At 35.8% G+C, this 19,099-nt stretch overlaps 1 protein-coding gene across 7 annotated transcripts in view; it reads right to left on the bottom strand.

Moving 5' to 3' along the window:
- LOC139967699 (cilia- and flagella-associated protein 46-like) overlaps positions 1-19,099 on the bottom strand; it is a 52,697-nt gene that overhangs the window by 18,773 nt on the left and 14,825 nt on the right. For all 7 annotated transcript variants that reach the window (XM_071971722.1, XM_071971716.1, XM_071971717.1 and 4 more), the window contains 21 exons: positions 18,950-19,083; positions 17,865-18,077; positions 16,740-16,971; positions 15,320-15,466; positions 14,942-15,052; positions 14,176-14,345; positions 12,771-12,902; positions 11,127-11,295; positions 10,430-10,615; positions 9,923-9,993; positions 9,075-9,150; positions 8,039-8,146; positions 7,487-7,646; positions 6,605-6,945; positions 5,613-5,906; positions 5,053-5,201; positions 4,339-4,437; positions 3,106-3,265; positions 2,401-2,499; positions 1,184-1,345; positions 385-587 (listed from right to left, as the gene is read on the bottom strand). In XM_071971722.1, the coding sequence (XP_071827823.1) occupies positions 385-587; positions 1,184-1,345; positions 2,401-2,499; positions 3,106-3,265; positions 4,339-4,437; positions 5,053-5,201; positions 5,613-5,906; positions 6,605-6,945; positions 7,487-7,646; positions 8,039-8,146; positions 9,075-9,150; positions 9,923-9,993; positions 10,430-10,615; positions 11,127-11,295; positions 12,771-12,902; positions 14,176-14,345; positions 14,942-15,052; positions 15,320-15,466; positions 16,740-16,971; positions 17,865-18,077; positions 18,950-19,083 (3,416 nt within the window). The remainder of the gene's footprint in view (positions 1-384; positions 588-1,183; positions 1,346-2,400; positions 2,500-3,105; positions 3,266-4,338; positions 4,438-5,052; positions 5,202-5,612; positions 5,907-6,604; positions 6,946-7,486; positions 7,647-8,038; positions 8,147-9,074; positions 9,151-9,922; positions 9,994-10,429; positions 10,616-11,126; positions 11,296-12,770; positions 12,903-14,175; positions 14,346-14,941; positions 15,053-15,319; positions 15,467-16,739; positions 16,972-17,864; positions 18,078-18,949; positions 19,084-19,099) is intronic.

Below are 19,099 nucleotides of genomic sequence, written 5' to 3'. Positions count from 1 at the left end.
CTTGTTGGCAGACAGAATGCCTTATAACAGGGTAAAGTGGTTTTGAGACGATCTTTTCTAGGGTTGTTCTATACCTCTATGACTTCAAATAATATCATCTTAACCCTAACCTTTCTTATGACACTGTCCTTACTTTTCCACTAAGATCTGATCTATTCACTGTCTCAATTAATATTATTTTTGTTTGGTTTAAAGATAACCATCTAAATATTTTCTTGAAAAGGAGCTTAAAAGTTCCAAAAAGGTAAATGTAAATTTGATTTTGGTTTGATATATACTTTAAGAGTTTGTCTGCAAACCCCTCTTCTCATGTCACTTCTTGTTTATGCTACTGTTTTACAACCAATGGCAACAAATAATAAAAGCCCTCTTTGATTTTCTCACCTTGCTTGCAACTCTGCCCTCATGTAGCCGATGTTTGTTTCTTTGTTCGGTCTGATCATCGTCAAACTCTCGAAGACGTTCAAGGCCTTCAGGATCAGAGCCTTGGCTTTATTATTTCTGTCTTTATCCTCCAAGTCAGAAAGAGTAGCTTCAACCATTAGACTGGTAATCTTCATCCAAAGATCCTCATGGCCTGGTAAACTCTGCAAAATATTATGAGAAAAAAAAACACTTTTTAAGGGTAAGGGAATATTTTACAGGTTATTACAACACAAATATGCCCCAATTTCTAAACAAGTTCATAGATCTGTAGCAATTTTTGTATTACAAAAAATTAGTGTTTCCAGTATTTTATTTCACTAAGTAATAAAATTGTGATATGTAATAATTTGCTATGCAAAGTGTAACCACTAAATTCTCCCTGTGTTAAGTAGCGATATATTATGATTTGTTAGTTACATTAGAAACAGATAAATGGAAGTATATTTATTTGGTGGGACAGTTGTTGATTCACAAATGCAACCTACTGGCTTTAAGATATTTAACAATGCTCTATTGTTTCAGATTAGCTTGATGTTTGTTTTTTGTTGTAAATGATCCACTGTTTAAGTTTTACACAATTTTCTTTTCAATTTTGAAAAGAGGCTATAAGAACTTTTTACAATGATCTACTGTTTGGGAGGAACATACGATACTCACAATATTGAACTTCATTGTTGAAAATATCATACAGATTTAATAAAGTTCAACCATTTGAGGCTCTTTTTTTTGTTTTTATAAGAGTTTCAGATTTCCTTACCTGTGCTTGGTTAAGGAAGTTGATACATTGTTTATATTCTCCCTCCTTACAGGACAACTCAGCCAGCTGGATGAGGATGTGGACTCTGCTGTAATCGTCTCTGAAAGCTTCCGCCGAGAGGAAGGCCTCGCTGAGGAGTTCTCTAGCAGCTTGATAGTAACCCTGACAAAAGAAGATAAATAGACATCAAATATTTATGGACTGATGTGAGTAAAAATCTAAGAATAAATGGTAAAGAGAAATAGCAACTTAGTAACGGATGGAAAAAGTAAAGAAGAAAGGGAAATGGGAGGAGACAGACTCGATCTATCAATATTCTTTTGTATGAATCATATTTTTCGATAAATCATAAAGTGGATTGATTTAATCACCGTGACCGTCGTAATAAAACCATTGCCAGCCAGAGCAACCACTCAGATATACATGTGGAAGATTAATCCTGGTTTATTAATCTCCATTCGCAGCAGAGCAAGGAGATGATGGTCAAAATATTGAGAAACTGAGTGTAAAACAATTAGCAGGACAGAAGACATGAGATCATGTCCAAAGTGCAAAATATATATATTACAATAATGTCAGTAACAATATAAAGAAACTAGTGTAAAACAATTAGCAGGACAGAAGACATGAGATCATGTCCAAAGTGCAAAATATATATATTACAATAACGTCAGTAACAATATAAAGAAACTAGTGTAAAACAATTAGCAGGACAGAAGACATGAGATCATGTCCAAAGTGCAAAATATATATATTACAATAACGTCAGTAACAATATAAAGAAACTAGTGTAAAACAATTAGCAGGACAGAAGACATGAGATCATGTCCAAAGTGCAAAATATATATATTACAATAACGTCAGTAACAATATAAAGAAACTAGTGTAAAACAATTAGCAGGACAGAAGACAGGAAGTCATGTCCAAACTGTAAAATATGTACAGTATATGACAATAACGTCAGTAGCAATATAGAAACTGAGAAACTGAGTGTAAAACAATTAGCAGGACAGAAGACTGGAGATCATGTCCAAATTGCCAACTAAATATATGACAATAACGTCAGTAACAATATCCACAACAGCAATAACAACAGTAATAATAATAATAGCAAGACTAAAAGTTTAATTCATTTACACAGCAGAGAGGGAGCAGGGTCAGTGTAGTTGTAATGGTCTCTTGTACTGGAATAGAGAAAGAGAGCCATGAATTCTTACCTGTCTGGTGAGTACTTCAGCCTGCTGAGTCCAAGCTTGTCTAAAGCTCACAGCACTGAGGTGTTCACCCAGCCCTTCAACTGACTCTTCTATATCCATCTATTGGAGAAACAGGATAAAACAAATTAATGGAAAAAAAAATGTTAAAAAGAAAACAATAGACCAAAATGACATCAGAGTTTCTAAACAGATATATTTTCACAAAAGCAAGAAAATGGTCTTTGAAGATATTTTGATTGCTGACTAAATGACAGAATTGTAGGTTTCTAAGAATAATTGCAGAGTAGGCCTGTAATGTGAAATTTTTGATTAACTGAAGGGTTAGAAAATAAATTCTTCTAACACCACCAGAGTAAAGTATGAGTAAAGAGTGAGAGAGTCTGAGAAAACTGGATGTCAGAGAGGGACTTCTGAGATAACTGGATGTCAGAGAGTGACTTCTGAGATAACTGGATGTCAGAGAGGGACTTCTGAGATAACTGGATGTCAGAGAGTGACTTTTGAGATAACTGGATGTCAGAGAGTGACTTCTGAGATAACTGGATGTCAGAGAGGGACTTCTGAAGTCATCCTTACATGTCGATAGAATGCCAATTTTAATCCTCCACCTGTCAATAATCTGATTTTGTAATATGTGTAATTCCCCTTTTTATACCCTGCAATTCCAAGTGAGTGAGATGTGGGGTGGGGGGGGGTGTTAACTACCTTTTGATCTGGAGGTGCAATATTTCGCAGTAATGGTTTGGACGGCTTGCTGCTACCCTGTGAGTTAAGAAGCATCTGGCGTTGAAGTTCTTCAGCTCTCTTGGCCTCTCGTTCAACTTGAGCTTGTTTCTCTTTCATCAAAGCGATTTCTTCCCTTGAACTAGGATAAATTAAAGGTCACTATTAGTGGTCGGAAGAGCCCAAAAAAAATTACGGGTTAGAGATTACAAAAATACATTCCTTATATTCGAGGTAAAAATTTCACTTTTGTTCAAGGTAATATGGAATGAGTTGTCAATATATTTTTTTATACAATTTTTCATTTAACAGTGCTAATTATATTCAGTATTAAATGCACTTTCCAAATAATCAATCAAATTTGAGAGAATGATCTATATACTCTGTAAATCTATTAACTTTGTGACTGTAACTGACCCAATCTGGTGAATCGTATCTGTCATTGCCCGAGAGGAGCCTAATATCACATTATCACCATGACTACAAACTTTTGGTTTTTCCATGTTTTTTTTTCTTTTTTTCTCAAACAAATGGTTTGTTGTAATTCAAGACCAACACACTTACCACCTTGTCTTGCTAACAAGCTATAACAATAATAATACAATCGACTTATATACAGTAGCTCCAAATCAGAAACAAGAAGTAGCTGCTCTAGGCAATTAACAAAACAAGACAATGGCAATCAAAGGGACAAGTAAAAGAGATGAGTCGTTAGGTAGCTGTGAAATGTAGAAAGTTTAGTACAAAACCTAAGAGCACATGTGGTTTAACATTATTACCACCTCCTGATGATGATAAATTAGCTTACAATGTTTACAATTCACAATTAAGTCTACATTCAGTAGCTTTTTGTATTATTCCCAAATTTTACCCAAAACTACAGAGTATTAGTGAAAGCAAGTTTACAAATATTCAAACTATTAGACACCCTTGTAGATTATTGTTCCATCCAGAGGTTAAATTGGTGAGTGCTTGATGATATTATTCTCTTTTAAACATTATACCCATACACTTTTAACCACATACAAAAGAGAATCCTTCTTCTGCTTCAAAGAAATAAAAAAAGCTGAATTTTTCAGAAAAAAATGTAGTGCTCTCATTTTCATTGTGGTTCTACGGCAAGCCCAAGGGGTAAACATTAACATTTTATTTCACAGGTGTTTGTGTAAAAGAATAAGTAATATCTTAGTAGTATCTCAGCATTAATATACTCACCTAGCTTGCTCTTTGTCTGATAAACCAAGAGAACCTGCAGAACTCTCATGGAGCTTAGAAGCTTCCATAAGGTTAAGCTCTGTACACACTTCCATAGATCTGTTGTAAGAAGACAATTTACAGTAGTCAATGGTGGTGTTACTTCTCCACTACTAACATGTCTATAAATAAAAATGTTCTATTAAAAAAATAATCATCTTCCCTTAGTAATATAGTATAATATTTTTTTCTCACTTTTATAAGTCATTCATCCATCTAGGAAACAAATCTAGACAACAAGATTAATTTCTCGATGACAACAAAGTTCATCAAAAACATGACTGTTTATTAAAATTGCGTAGGTTTTGTTATGAATAACATGTAAATAAAGTTTCTTATAGTTAATTGTCACATTTTCAAATGTTGCACCCCATTTAAACCTAGAAAATTTGTGGTAAATATAATTTGATACACCCTATATTGTGTATTCATAAAGGGTACTTTTGAAGAAAATTCACCTATTAAGATAGAGCCTGCATGGGGGCACATAAATACCAAACGATCCGATCTGAAGACACTCAACCCCAGGCCCCTTATGATGGATATAATATATGCTGTAAATAGTTTGACCGCTGGAATCCAGTATTGTCAACGATAGTTATTTATTTATGAAGTTGTTAACTGAAATAGTTGTTTTTAATCCCCCGTGGATAAATACAATTCTCTGCTACTCACATTAATCTGCATGTACTCCCCACAGTATCTGAGGCACAAATGTCCCTGGCAACAACTTCAGCCATGTTTAATGCCGGAAAGACCAAGTGGTTGTAACCGATTGCCCGCATCTCTGCTATTAACTTGAAGAGGAAGTACATGGTCAGAGACTGCAAGGAAAGAGAACACACAATGACAGGTATGTAAGACATATTCCAGATGAGGTTATAATAGTAATAATAATGATACCATGATAATACTAATACCTGATCTTTGCTCATCTACCTCAACACCCCTTCCCACCCCCCTCTGCTTAGTTCCTAACTTGTAGATTTGTGTAATCAGACAATTCCTAAACAAGCACCAGGGTTTGCATAATTTATTTCAATATAATACTAGTCTAAAAGAGCGTCTTAATCAAAAATTCTGTTGTGGGGGGGGGTGAGGGATAGGTGGAGGGAGAGGGGGAGGTGGGTACAACTGCATGCTTAAATGCTACAAATGACAATAAATATTGCAAGTTTCCTTTATATCAATCATAAATAGAAAATAAACATTTTGAAAAGTTGAATTTCACTTACAGGTTTCATGATGGTGTCTTTGTTGATGCCTTCACCACTATTATCCTCCTTGAATGCTTCTCTGATCTCTTCTGGGACTTCATAGCTGGCCCACTCCTCAAAGCTCATGGGCAAGGCATCAATCGGTCCTTTACGTTTAGGCTTCTCACGAGGGAGGTCCTGAGCTTTACCCCCTTTGGGGTCCTTCGGAGCCCCCTTCTTACCCTTAGCCGAGCTCTTGTTACTTGCTTGGTCCTGGGCTACAGCTGCCTTTGCTTGCTGTTTAGCTACATAGGCAGCTGATGGGAGAGACACCTTTAGCAGTAAGCCAAATAAAACAAGGGAAAAACAGTCTGTAAAGTGAGATGTAAAATTTCCTTGCCCATACAGCTGTATTATAACATGTAAAGTTCAAATCATGTCCTTTTTTAAAACTTTGTGTTTTTTACTTTAATTTGATCTTTTTGTTTCATCCATATCTTGAAAGTAATGAAATATAATTATTAAGTAAGTTATATCAGAAATTTTTACATGCATTACTATAACATAACTTTTTCTAGAGATCAAAAGAAAATGAATGAATCAAAAGTAAAATTCAAAATATAGAAGAAAGTGATCACAAGGTCAAACTTTGCAATCAAAGAACCAAATCAAAACCAAAATTTAGTAACCGGATTTGAGCCCGGAAGCCAAAAAATGTGTCTTTTATGTCATTTTTACATCATTTAATCTTTGAATGTTTCAGGATATAACCTCTTGAACCATACAAGCATCACAAGTATTAACTATGACTGCAAATGAATTTAATCCATATATTCATTATTCCATTTTCTCGTTTTCCCCAATCAAACATTTTCTGAGATGATGGTGAAAAGGTTACTACTAGTCTAATAATATAGGATATCACTTCATAACTCATTTTAAAAGTATTAGAAAGTCTATATCAAAGGTGGAACAAGTAAAATGAGACTGAAAAATGAAATCAATATTCAGAACACCATCTTTAATTTTACCTGCCAGATTCTATTTAGCAATCCCCAGGCCATCAAACAAGCTTGTAGGTGTCTAGGTGATCCCCTGTCTGCAAACAGAGCAACCATCACATGAGCTCTGACCAGATGCTCTAATAACTTGATGCTTCTTAACTCGGTTATATTCATGCTGAGATTAGTGGCAGCCAGTCCCAGAATGGATGCCTTTTTCTCAACAGGGATGTAATCCTCGGCTTTCACTCCATCCTCTTGTTCGACCTGTTCCTCTTTCTCCTGGATTGGTGTGTGCAGCCTCTGAGACGATTCCTTGTTCTCTCTCTGAAGGGCAGATTTTCTCCCCTTTTTACCTTTCTTAGCTGATCCTATGACACACACGATGGGAAAAACATTAGAAATTATGAATACAGGATAATGTAAATATGGAGACTACGTTTTTTTTCTTTCCCTTTTGATGTTATAGAGCCCATATAAACTTCTGTTGAGTAATCTTAATCCATTAACTTTGACTCTATTTTCTTCTTCTATTTATTCCTGGCTATAGTGCCTTTTTTGTCGCTGTGCCTTCTCTTTGAACTCCCAATTCACATTCATGACTCTCCCTCCCTCTTTATTTTCAAGAGACAACTTGAAACATTTCTATTTGATTCGTAGTTTCTTTTTTCCCTTAGTTTCCTTTGTCTCTTTCCTACTTTGTAAAGCGCCTTGAAACGCTTTATTAAGCGCTATATAAATGTAATTTATTATTATTATAATTATTCCTGTCTACAGGTCTAGTATCTTCCATAAACTTCCTTGACAATCTCTTTGGCGTCCTCTCTATAATTTCATGTACTGTTGTATTATCTTATACAGTGAAAGAAAAACACAGAAAACAGAAAAACAGAAAGAAGACTAGTAAGTCACCCTCTGTGGCTCTTTGTACAGTGTGTACTTTCATGTTGAGTAGGATGTCTATCACCCAGTCTAACTGGTCAATACAATCTAGTATTGGATATTCATTGATGTACAGCCACTCAGCAAACTCCAGGATATAGTCACACTTCTGCCAATCACTGCGTGGACTCTGTCGATGGGGGGAAAAAACAACATCAAACTAAACATCTTTCTAGCATAAATGATTTCAAGTTGATCAAATATTCAACAACAAATTACTACACAATGTCTTTTTTTATCAAGTTTATTATTGTTATATATTTTTTTTTTGGGGGGGGGAGGGGGGTTACATTAAAGCTTCTATTCTTTTCTGAACTTTGACCTTTTCAAGATCATTGGACCGCATAATATTCATGGCACTCTTTTGATATGTACAGAATCTTTATCTATATATAATTCAATTAATATAGAGATGTGTTTTGCATTCTTCTGCATTGTGTATTAACTGATGTACCTGGAGTATGGTGATGCCATTGGTAACTAGACAAATTACACATTAAGTAGAGAGATCAGAACACTTACCTTTAAGTTTTCAATTGCTTGTTGGAAAGCTGCTAACTGTTCCTGTTTATCTCTTGAGAGCTTAGCGATCTTGTGCCACATCATAGCTACGTAGTCTTCACTCTCATCCTGTGACAAAGAACACAGAAAGTAGCCATGTAAGCATGAATCTGCTGGATAGAAGAGGGCAAGGGAGGGGGAGGGGAGGGTAAGGGGAGGCGCGAGTCATAATAGCCTGAGCACTTAACTAACAAAATCCTGAGTGATCCTCAAGATGTGAAACCACTGCCCCTAATGTTCCCACCAAAACCTGTCCTATATCCAGGTATTATAACAGCAATCGACAGATTAAAAGTTAAGTTACAGAAACGTATTTATACCATATTGTAGAGGGCAAGGGGAGGGGGAGGGGCAAGTCATAATAGCAAGAGCACTTAACTAACAAAATCCTGAGTGACCCTCAAGATGTGAAACCACTGCTCCTAATGCTCCCACCACAACCTGTCCTATATCCAGGTTTTATAAATAGCAATCGACAGATTAAAAGTCAATTTACAGAAACATATTTTATACCAAGAAGTACTTCAAGACCCAGTCACTATTACTTTTGTTATCTGATAAAAATTACAACACTGCTATTAGCATTTAAAGAACTTTAATTATCATGTTAAAACATTTTTGAAGTCTTGTAAAGATAAATATTTGCTGAGTTGGCGTTGAAAATAATTTTCCCCTACTACTGTAATGACTCTCTAAAATCCCTCATTTATGTGCCAGCTATTGTATGTATTTTGTATGTATCTTAGATCCTCCTGCAAGCGGGAACTTGCGAAGAAGCCATCATTGACTTATCAAAGCCGCAAGCTGACCGAAGTTAGTCTCTTAGATTCATATTTTAACGTCCATGATTATGAATTGTCAACTACTCTGTAACTGGACGACATACATGAATCTGGGAGGGACTCAGGACCTTATGATTGAAAGGCACCGGCGTTAACCACTGAGCTAACACTCCCATTATTACAGTCAGACACTTTAAAATCTCATTGTAGCATACCTTGAACTTTGCAATGTCCACATGAATGTCTCGACCCAGTTTGGCTTTGACCATCAACCGATGCTTGAAGATTAATCTATAGCATAAACAGAAAGACAAGTCAAAGATTAATGAATGAAATCAGTTTATAAAGAAGCAAGAGATTACCTTATAAAGAAAATAATGCACAAATAAAGAAGAGGAGCATATTATCTGAAGCACAGATATTAATTGTCAAGTTAGATTTTTCTGGTGACTCACAGAAAAAGGAGTGAATTAAACAATTCTTCATTAACTCAAAGATTAAATATAACTGAAACTGTGTAGCATTCATGAGGATAGGATAAATGTGTCGTAAGATGTATTTTGATATCCCCTTGTGTCAGGGTAAGAAAGAATGGAAGGGGAAAGGATGCATGATTCTGCTAAAAACCTTCACACCTTCCAACTTTTTTACATAAAGTGATTGCACCGCTTCCACTTTGAATGCTAATGGCCTATAAATAATCATCCATCTCTTAAAAAAATAAAATAAGTGCTAGATTTGTTTTTTTGTCATAGGGTTGTATGATATCATTACAATTTGGGAAGCACCAACACATGGCTTTTGTCATCAGCTGTATGCTGTACAACATGACAAAGCGAGAGAAGGGAATTGAAGGTTAAATTGGGTATAAATGAGGTATACAAAAGAACAGACCCCCAATACATGCAGTTCTGGACACTTGTTGAAGTTCATTATATTTTAGGTAAGTTCAAGGTTTGCAAATATTTTCAAATTAATCATCTGTAGTTCAAATATCTTCTAAAAGCCATTAAAACCTGCGCTGGAGGGAAGCATATCTGGAAATGACCCAGGATATACTTACAGCCTGTGTTTTGTCCTGGGCATGTCAGCAATGGCTTTATCCATGGCAGCAAGGGCTTCTTCCCATTCTCCCTGTTGAAAAACAAATATATAAAAACAACTGAGTAAAACAAGATAACAGTTATTGTTTTCAAAACATAATTTCTATCAAAATTGAAATTATGGTCAAAATGGTTCATTTTCTGTTAAATTAGCTGAATACCACACATACTCCCTTTTATAAATATAACCAGTAGTGCCACCATGCATAATACACCAAACCAAGAATGTTAAAATCTTTCGTACCTATTTTACCCCAACCCCCCTCTCCTCCCACCTAGTCTAAGTTGATACTCCTCAATCCTGTATGGGAATAGTTTCAAATATCAAATTATGATCAACTTTAGTGTCACAAGAGTGCCTTCACATTTGAGTAGCCTAGTAAGGCCACTATTAAGTGTACATAGTTCTATCGATTAAGGACTAAATTATTATTTTTGAAATGAATTATAATTAGGTCGTTACATACCTGATCCTTATAGGATTGGAATAAGACACCGTAGAGTGCTGCCCTCAGTGTTAAATCATCCTCAGGATTGGTTAGAATATCCCCTGTAGGGGTACCATCCTCTCCTCCTCCAGCAGATGACCGACTCAGCGAAGTTGCGGATGCAGAACTCCTCGTAGAAGAGGAGTTATCTTTCTTCTCTGACTTCTACAAGAATTATTTGCAAATAATTTAAATAAAAATATGTTCAGTTGCATCATTTTCTTTGCAATGAATTTCAGAAACAATTATTCATATTTGGGTTCTTAAAATATAAGAAAGATTGCTTTTCAGAATTTTTTTTAGACTTTTATCAAGTTATGTATGTAGGTGAAGAGATGAGATAAGAAAAATCCATTTATACACAGAAAAAGTGATATATTGTTGCATGTTCAAAGTAGACAGAGTGATGACGGTCTCACAAAAAGAGAAAATGTTTACAATATCTGTAAAAAATATTAAAAACAAATTATATTCTTTCACTTATTACATTCCCTGAGTTTGGCAGCCAGAGGGACAAGATCAATTTAATCAATTTAATCCTCTTTAGTCCTTTTTTAATGCTCTTTAGTCCTTCCTTAATCCTCCCTACAGTCTCCATACCCTAACCTCTTCATCCTCCCCTCCGCTCCTCATCATTCATGCCCCACCCCTCCCCCCTTACAACACTTATCCTCACCTCCATTCTTGTCTTTTTGCTGGTTGCATTGATGCAATCTAGAATGGTACTGAGAGGTTTCTTCAACAGTTGTCTCTCCATGGGCTCTGTCACCAACGCCAGACAGCCATTCCAGTATCTTCTAGCAGCTGTTATCACCAACTCACTGTTGCCAGCTTTCTTGCCATATCTATGAGTGGATCAAACAATATATATATACAAGTTTAGAAACAATGGCCAATTTATTGCAGGTTAAAAAACAATACAGGTCACATCAATAGTCTATTAACTATTCAATGCAACCGTTATCAACAGGATATGCACATGAGCTCTGTCCATGAATTTAAACCATCAAAAGTAATGTTAATTGAAACTTACTCAGGTCAAATGCAATCCACGATCATTTTAATGTCACGGTTTGAGTTAACTGAACACTGTATGCAATTAACACTAACTAGAATCATTGGAAGCATCCTGCCTATAACGAAGCTAATATGATCATGCATTTTCATCTTCCCAATCCCTGGTTGAAAATATGTAGGATGCTCCACTTTTAGGTATTAATTTGCCCTTCTGTCAGTGACAATTGTTATCATCATCTCATTCTGCATAATTTTGTTTACATATACATATACAGGATTTAAACACTATCTTGGTTGATTGGACAATTGACATACAGGATTTATACAATTCCTTGTTTGGCTTTGACGATGGACATACAGGAATTATACACATTTTTGGTCGCATTGATGATGGACATACAGGATTTATACAATTACTTGGTTGCTTGGACAATGTACATACAGGATTTATACACTTTCTTGGTTTCCTGGACAATGTACATACAGGATTTATACAATTACTTGGTTGCTTGGACAATGTACATACAGGATTTATACACTTTCTTGGTTGCCTGGACAATGCACATACAGGATTTATACAATTACTTGGTTGCTTTGACGATGGACATACAGGATTTATACACTTTCTTGGTTGCTTGGACAATTGACATACAGGATTTATACAATTACTTGTTTTGCTTTGACGATGGACTTACAGGATTTATACACTTTCTTGGTTGCTTGGACAATTGACATACAGGATTTATACAATTACTTGTTTTGCTTTGACAATGGACATACAGGATTTATACAAATTTTTGGTCGCATTGATGATGGACATACAGGATTTATACAATTACTTGGTTACTTTGACGATGGGCATACAGGATTTATACACTTTCTTGGTTGCTTGGACAATTGACATACAGGATTTATACAATTACTTGTTTTGCTTTGACGATGGACTTACAGGATTTATACACTTTCTTGGTTGCTTGGACAATTGACATACAGGATTTATACAATTACTTGTTTTGCTTTGACAATGGACATACAGGATTTATACAAATTTTTGGTCGCATTGATGATGGACATACAGGATTTATACAATTACTTGGTTACTTTGACGATGGGCATACAGGATTTATACACTTTCTTGGTTGCTTGGACAACAGACATACAGGAGTTATACACTTACTTGGTTGCTTTGAAGATGGACATAAAGGATTTATACAATTACTTGGTCGCATTGATGATGGACATACAGGATTTATACAATTACTTGGTCGCATTGATGATGGACATACAGGATTTATACACTTACTTGGTTGCTTTGACAAAGGCTTCGAGTGCCAATCTTCTGATTGCATTCTTCCCCTGCATCACTAAGATATGACTCTGTCCAAGAAGGCAAGCAGCATGGCTCAACATTTCATACCAAACCATCTGCTTATGGCTGAAAATTAAAGAAAATACAAATTACAAAAAATAAAATAAATTTCTTCTTCTTTCCTTTAATGCTTTATGAATATAAAACCAATTCCCCATCATGAAAAACAAGCAGTGAAACAGAAGAACAATTCAAGTGTCTGCAATCGTTAAATGAAGTATTCTTGGGCTTACCTGAATGTCACTTTCATGAAATAGAAATAAACACCGTTAGAACTGACCTTACTGATAAAGAATTGTTCCACCTCTTAATTTTACCATCTATTGTAATATCCCTACAGCTACTCGCCTATACATTTATTCATATATACAGAGACCATACCCCTATGATCATAGGACTGTTGTAAAGCAAGCACTTGTGAGAATGCCCTGTCCTTCATACAAGACTGTAAACCTTCAACTTTAAAGGGTGTGAAGACTCACACACAAAGAAACGTCTAATGCCGGTAATCTGACCTAGTTTCGAATGAGGTGTAACCGAAGTGTTAGACACCACCATCGATCCCAGAAAATACACACACAGCTTGCTACCGTCGGTAATTAGACACTAGTGTACAAAATACAGCTGCGGTCAATACCCACAGCACAGTATACAAACAATACAGCGATGGACATCTCAGGTCCAGCTAAAGATTAACAAGGTATCACGTTTCATTCGGTCTGCACTTTGTAGCGACAAGAGAAAAACTTCACTTGCAAGCAATGGAAAGTTAACTTTTTAGAGATGGCGGCATGCTGTTTGGGGAGAGTCTTCAATGCCTTTAACTTTGCAACTTTTAATCATTAAAATGTTTTACTTAATTACAAGCTTTATATAACTGTTCAGGACAGTGGCGTAGGAAGGTACTTTTGAGTGGGGGGGCTGAAGACTGATGGCCGGCCTGGGGGAGGGGTCTAAGGGGAGGGGGTGTCCCCTCCCCTTTGGAATTTTTTGCATTTCCAGGTGGCCTCAGATGCAATTTGGTGCAATATAGCACACTTCAACACCCACTCCATTTTGTAAGCTTAATTTTGTATTTTCACCTGGCCTTAGATGCAATTTGGTGCTCCAAATGAGGTTTTTTTTTCTCATTTGGAAATGAAAAAGGGGTTTTCTGACTTGCGAAGCGAGGGCCGGAATGATACTTCCGCCCCTCCACATTTTTCACAGGGGGGGCTGGCGCCCGCCCAGCCCCCCCGGTTCCTACGCCCTTGGTTCAAGAAAAAGTCACATACAGCTTGCAAGTCCTTATGAGTAAAATTGTTTATTATGTGCTGAATGGACCTGTCATACCACTTACCTATCAGTTCGTCTGATTCTGTCCGGCAAATCAAAAGTCAAAGCCTTCTCACTACATCTCATCACCAAGGGATGGTTACGACTCTTCAAAGCTAGCTGGGACATTCTAGTCCAGACCTGTAGCTCCACCAGAGCGTCCGGCCATTTGCAGTCATTGACCATATTGCATAGCTGCAGGAAAAGACGACACAGTCCAATACAAATAGAGCATAGCTGTATATTCAAGCAAGATAGTGAAATAAACTTAGGAAAGGTAAGACAATTTGTAAGATCACTTCCTGTGGGTGGGGATAGACAGATAGTTTCGATAAGGGTTTACATGTCCTTTCAGTTATATTTCATTCCCATGGGTGGGTGTAGGATTTAGGGGGATTACACTTATCCTCATCATCTGCAACTATTGGTACATCATATAAAATCTGAAATACAATAGGACCATCTTTAAATTCTCAATGACAACAATGGTATGTTTGTCTGTTTAAATGTCTCAAATAGTTCAAAAGAAGATTATGTATTTAGCTTCTAAATACACTTCTTCCACCTACAATCATTTAAAGGAGTATTTTTCTTCTTCTCATATTTGCAATCCCTTTAAGAAATAGGTTGTGCTTGCAAACAACAGATATTTGACGTAGGAATGCAAGGTCATATCGATAAATATATTGTTGATATTGTAATATTACCAAAATGCGAAAGAGTATGACCCTTAATGAAATATCAGAAATGCTAGAAAACCCATTGCTATAAACACACATTAATTAACATACCTCCTCAAGGATAGGAGCTTCCTTGAAGCTCATCAAACCATTTCCATTGAGCGTGAGCATCTCGAGGGCTACGAGGCATCTCGTAATAAACGTTTGACCATCCACGTTCCCCTGAAGTGAAATGAAGAAGAAGACATCATTTCAGTGACATCAAGCAGTATGCATGTGAGATGGCAAATGTCCTTCAAAACCTATTTTTCTTTCCTATTAATATAATATTATTGTTGATTTATCATCGACATATGTTTTCGGTCATGTCTGTTTATTGTTGTGAATGTTCACTATATCTAGAATTTCTGCAATGTTAAAGCAAGGTTCCAAGTATATATTTAGTTGAATATCGCCATCAAAGTTGCAGATATAGAGTACATAACATACCTCATCGTCACTTCCTAAAGTCTTGGTGACTTGCTGACTCAGAAGCTGCTTGACTTTGACCCAGGTGATGAGTAAGGAATGTTTAACGGCGATCGGAACGATCACATGCCTGTTACCAGATGATGCATTCAGACCAAGCTCACAGACCTTCAAAATAAAAAAACACATCAACAACTTTGTAATAATGACATAAAACAGACGCTGAACAAAAACTTGATTAATTCATTACACTTTTAATATTATCAAGCAAAGGTAGGGTAATAAATTATAAAAGATAGTTACTGATCCTTATTCTAAAGATCACTTAAAGCTTGTGAAGTATGGTGGGAAATTTCTACAAAAAAATCAGCATTTCTTAAAATAAAGATCCCAATAAATGAAATTTAGTTATCCTTCTAAATTTTATTTTCACCAAAATGAATGTAATTGAGGGAGTAATAAATGTATTTAATTCAATCCTCATCATGTCATTAGCCGTACCCTTGTTATAGTAGTATTAAAAACACATGTAAAAGCAAATTTCAAAATTGTTTACTTTTATGTCACTGCTTGGAATGAAACCTGACTAAACAAGCTATCATGAATCACTTTGTAATGGGATTTCTCCTTTGGACTAGTATTGAATTACTTTACAATTTACTACTGATAATAGGCTGCTTTTAAGTTGCAGGTTACATGCTCTTTAATGTCCATGAGAAGTTTTGTCTATGTACGTTCTAATCAAAAGTAATCAAGTTGCTTGCACTTGTTGATCAGTTCTTACTTAAAAAGGAACATCCAAGAATTTAACTCAAGTTCCAATTTTTTTTGTCATAGATTTGTTTTGCTTTACCATCTCTTTAAAGTTAGCAGGAAAAAATAAAGTCAAAGTGTAACATTGCTGCAGCAGGGGATATGACAGGTAAATGAAAGGTAAATGAGACTGATTGTAGAACGTATTTCATAAACAAATAAGATTAGTCTCGTAAAATTATGAAAGCAAAATTTAACTAGAAGTGATGCACAGATTGTAAGAGGTGGTCATAAAAATATTTGGCCTCAAAACATTGTTATTGTTTTGTTTGCCTGAGAATTGCAAGAGATGCTTAATACATCAAACAAATGACTCCTACATTTTAAAAACAGTTTATTAACAACAATCAGGGTAGAGGTTGCTAAATTATCATTAACTGTTGATGGTAACTATCGGTTACTTGGGACATTTTGAAATTATTTTGGACTATTTTCACTACATTTGGTTTCAGTCATCAAACTATAAATCAACTAACTGAATCTAAATGCGAGTGGAAATATGTTAACATAATTTTAGTGATCACATAAATTGGACCCATTTTTGTTTTGTACAGAAAATCTTTAATTGTTATAATTTGTTATAAACTTGATATTATTTTAAGTTTATTTGAAACAAAATTAGACAAACCTCCAAAGCTTGCTTGAGTTCTTCAGTAGCCTCAGGATCGGTCAGCATGGTCTTACTCTTGGTACTGGTGTGACTAGTAACTGATTTAGCTTTGCGGACTGACCCCTCTTCCTTGCTTCCCTTCCCTCTCGGTGACGGAGAAGGGTCTTCCAAGTCCTGTGGGGTCGGTATCCACTGGGTCATCAGACCTATCCCCAATGCATTACAGAGGTTCACCAGCAGAGCGCTTTCTCTGAGAAAATATCACGATATGACCCATTCTGATATTTGTATGTATTTGTATGTATGTATGTATTTTAGATCCTCCTGCAAACAGGAACTCGCAAAGAAGCCTCATTGGCTTATCAAAGCCGCAAGCTGACCGAAGTCAGTCTCTTACATTCATAATTAATGTCCATGATAATGAATTGTCAACAACTCTGTAACTGGACGACATACATTAATCTTGAGGTAACTTGAACCGGGGACCTTTTGATTGGACGGCGCTGGCGTTAACCACTGAGCTAACACCCCATCATTTTACTCAGTAGCTGCATGGCAAAAACTGAAAATAGTCTGGTTCTCATTCCCATGGTAATATTAGACATGTAAGTTCCTATGAGTACTGATTCAACCTGTGTAATGCAGTACATTATCAGTATCAGGACTACATTGCACAATTTTTACCACTTTAAAAATAAAAAAAAGCCAGTACTTAATAATCTACTGACCCACTGGCATTTTCCTGTGGTTATGAATACACAACAAAGTACTGTATGGCTTTCTGAGAGCAATCTAATAATATTTACTGATAATAAGCAGTAATGCAGGACTTGTGTTACGTGCAGAAATCATGCCAATTCTTGGACTGACGATTGTTAACAGACTCATGTGTTTATGTTCGTGATGTTTACTGGCACAAAAATGCCAGCGGCCATCTTTTTTTTTCCCCTAAACTTTCGGGCATGGAATGTTGTATTTAAATGAAATTTGATTGTTTCATTGTACCCAACACTAATTGATATTTATGCTTTGTATGAGGTACATCCAAGTATCGTCGCTCCTTTCATGAAATTAAAAATCAATGCTCTTTATGTGATTACAAGTGTTTACAGGGCGATGCCAGGTTATAAGTTATTATCTTACCCAGCATGTCCGACTACTTTCAAGTGATTCAGCAGGGTGGTAAAGTAAGGGATCATTTCTCTGTGTCTGTTAGCTTCAAGGATATGACTGCAGTAGTTCCAGATGTAAGCTGTAGCGCTGCAAACAATCCAAGATTCCTTTAACTGAACTCCCAACTCAGCTGCTCTCAGGAAACCTTTCAAGGCAGACTCACTTAGATTAGTAATCCAATCCCTGTTGACAATAGCAAAGGAGAATAAGGGGTGGAGGGGAAAAATTCTCATTTGACAAGTTCAAGAAAAACAAATCACTTTAAAATACAAAGAATAAAAGATACCTGATATCGACATGCATGAACATGGCTATAATATTTAGCAATTCAGAGGCAATTTACTGCCAGATTTTTGGTAAGGTTGGAATGATTTCAATGTTTGACTACTGAAGTCTTATCAAAGTCTTAATAACTATGAATCAAAAGTTGCAGACCACTATTGAATGAGAAAACTTTTTTATTCATGACTAACAACTGATGAAGAAATAAAAAGATAATTATGATTCTTTGTTCTAAAAGACTAAAAGAAAAAGTGAAGAAGGAATGTCCTTCAAAGTGGTCTAGGGGAATTTATCTTTTGTAAGCCCATTCTTGAAGTTAGATAATGAGAAAACAATTTTATGTCACATTTCAAATTGAGAATTAACAGTTTGTATTAATAATGTTAATGAAAACCAAATAATCTTTGCAGACACCATTTCCGCACCATTTCCACAGAATATTATCATTAAGGATATATTAAATAAACTTTCAATATTTCCTCTCATATTAATATCTGAAAGAGACTTAGTCATCCAAATACTGGTTTCCTGTACACGGAAGTTTCTGTTTGTTGTCACTTCAAGCAGGCACAAATTAGTATATTAGTTAATATCACAATCACTGAAGAATTTATCTGGTATACCACAACAACCTGCTATGCAACATGCCCCAATTACTCCAAAAATTGGATGGGGGGGGGGGGGATCTATCACAGTGTTTGTAGTTTCAGATTTTAAGATAAAAGATAAAGTGATAAAAATAGTATATAAACATATTATTGTTTGATATTGACCTGTATTTAATCCAATCCTCATCTTGCTCTGGTTTCTTAGCGACGTAACCTTTTGGTTTCTTGCTGGTATCCACTGGAGGTATGGGTTCATTCTTCAGATCAACATTCTGAGATCTCAACAAGTGCACCAAAGCCTGCAAGATTATCATC

Source organism: Apostichopus japonicus, chromosome 5 (genome assembly GCF_037975245.1).
Source record: "Apostichopus japonicus isolate 1M-3 chromosome 5, ASM3797524v1, whole genome shotgun sequence".
NCBI lineage: Eukaryota > Metazoa > Echinodermata > Holothuroidea > Aspidochirotida > Stichopodidae > Apostichopus > Apostichopus japonicus.
The sequence above is the reverse complement of the archived record's forward strand: the minus strand, read 5'-3'. Positions and strand labels throughout refer to the sequence as shown.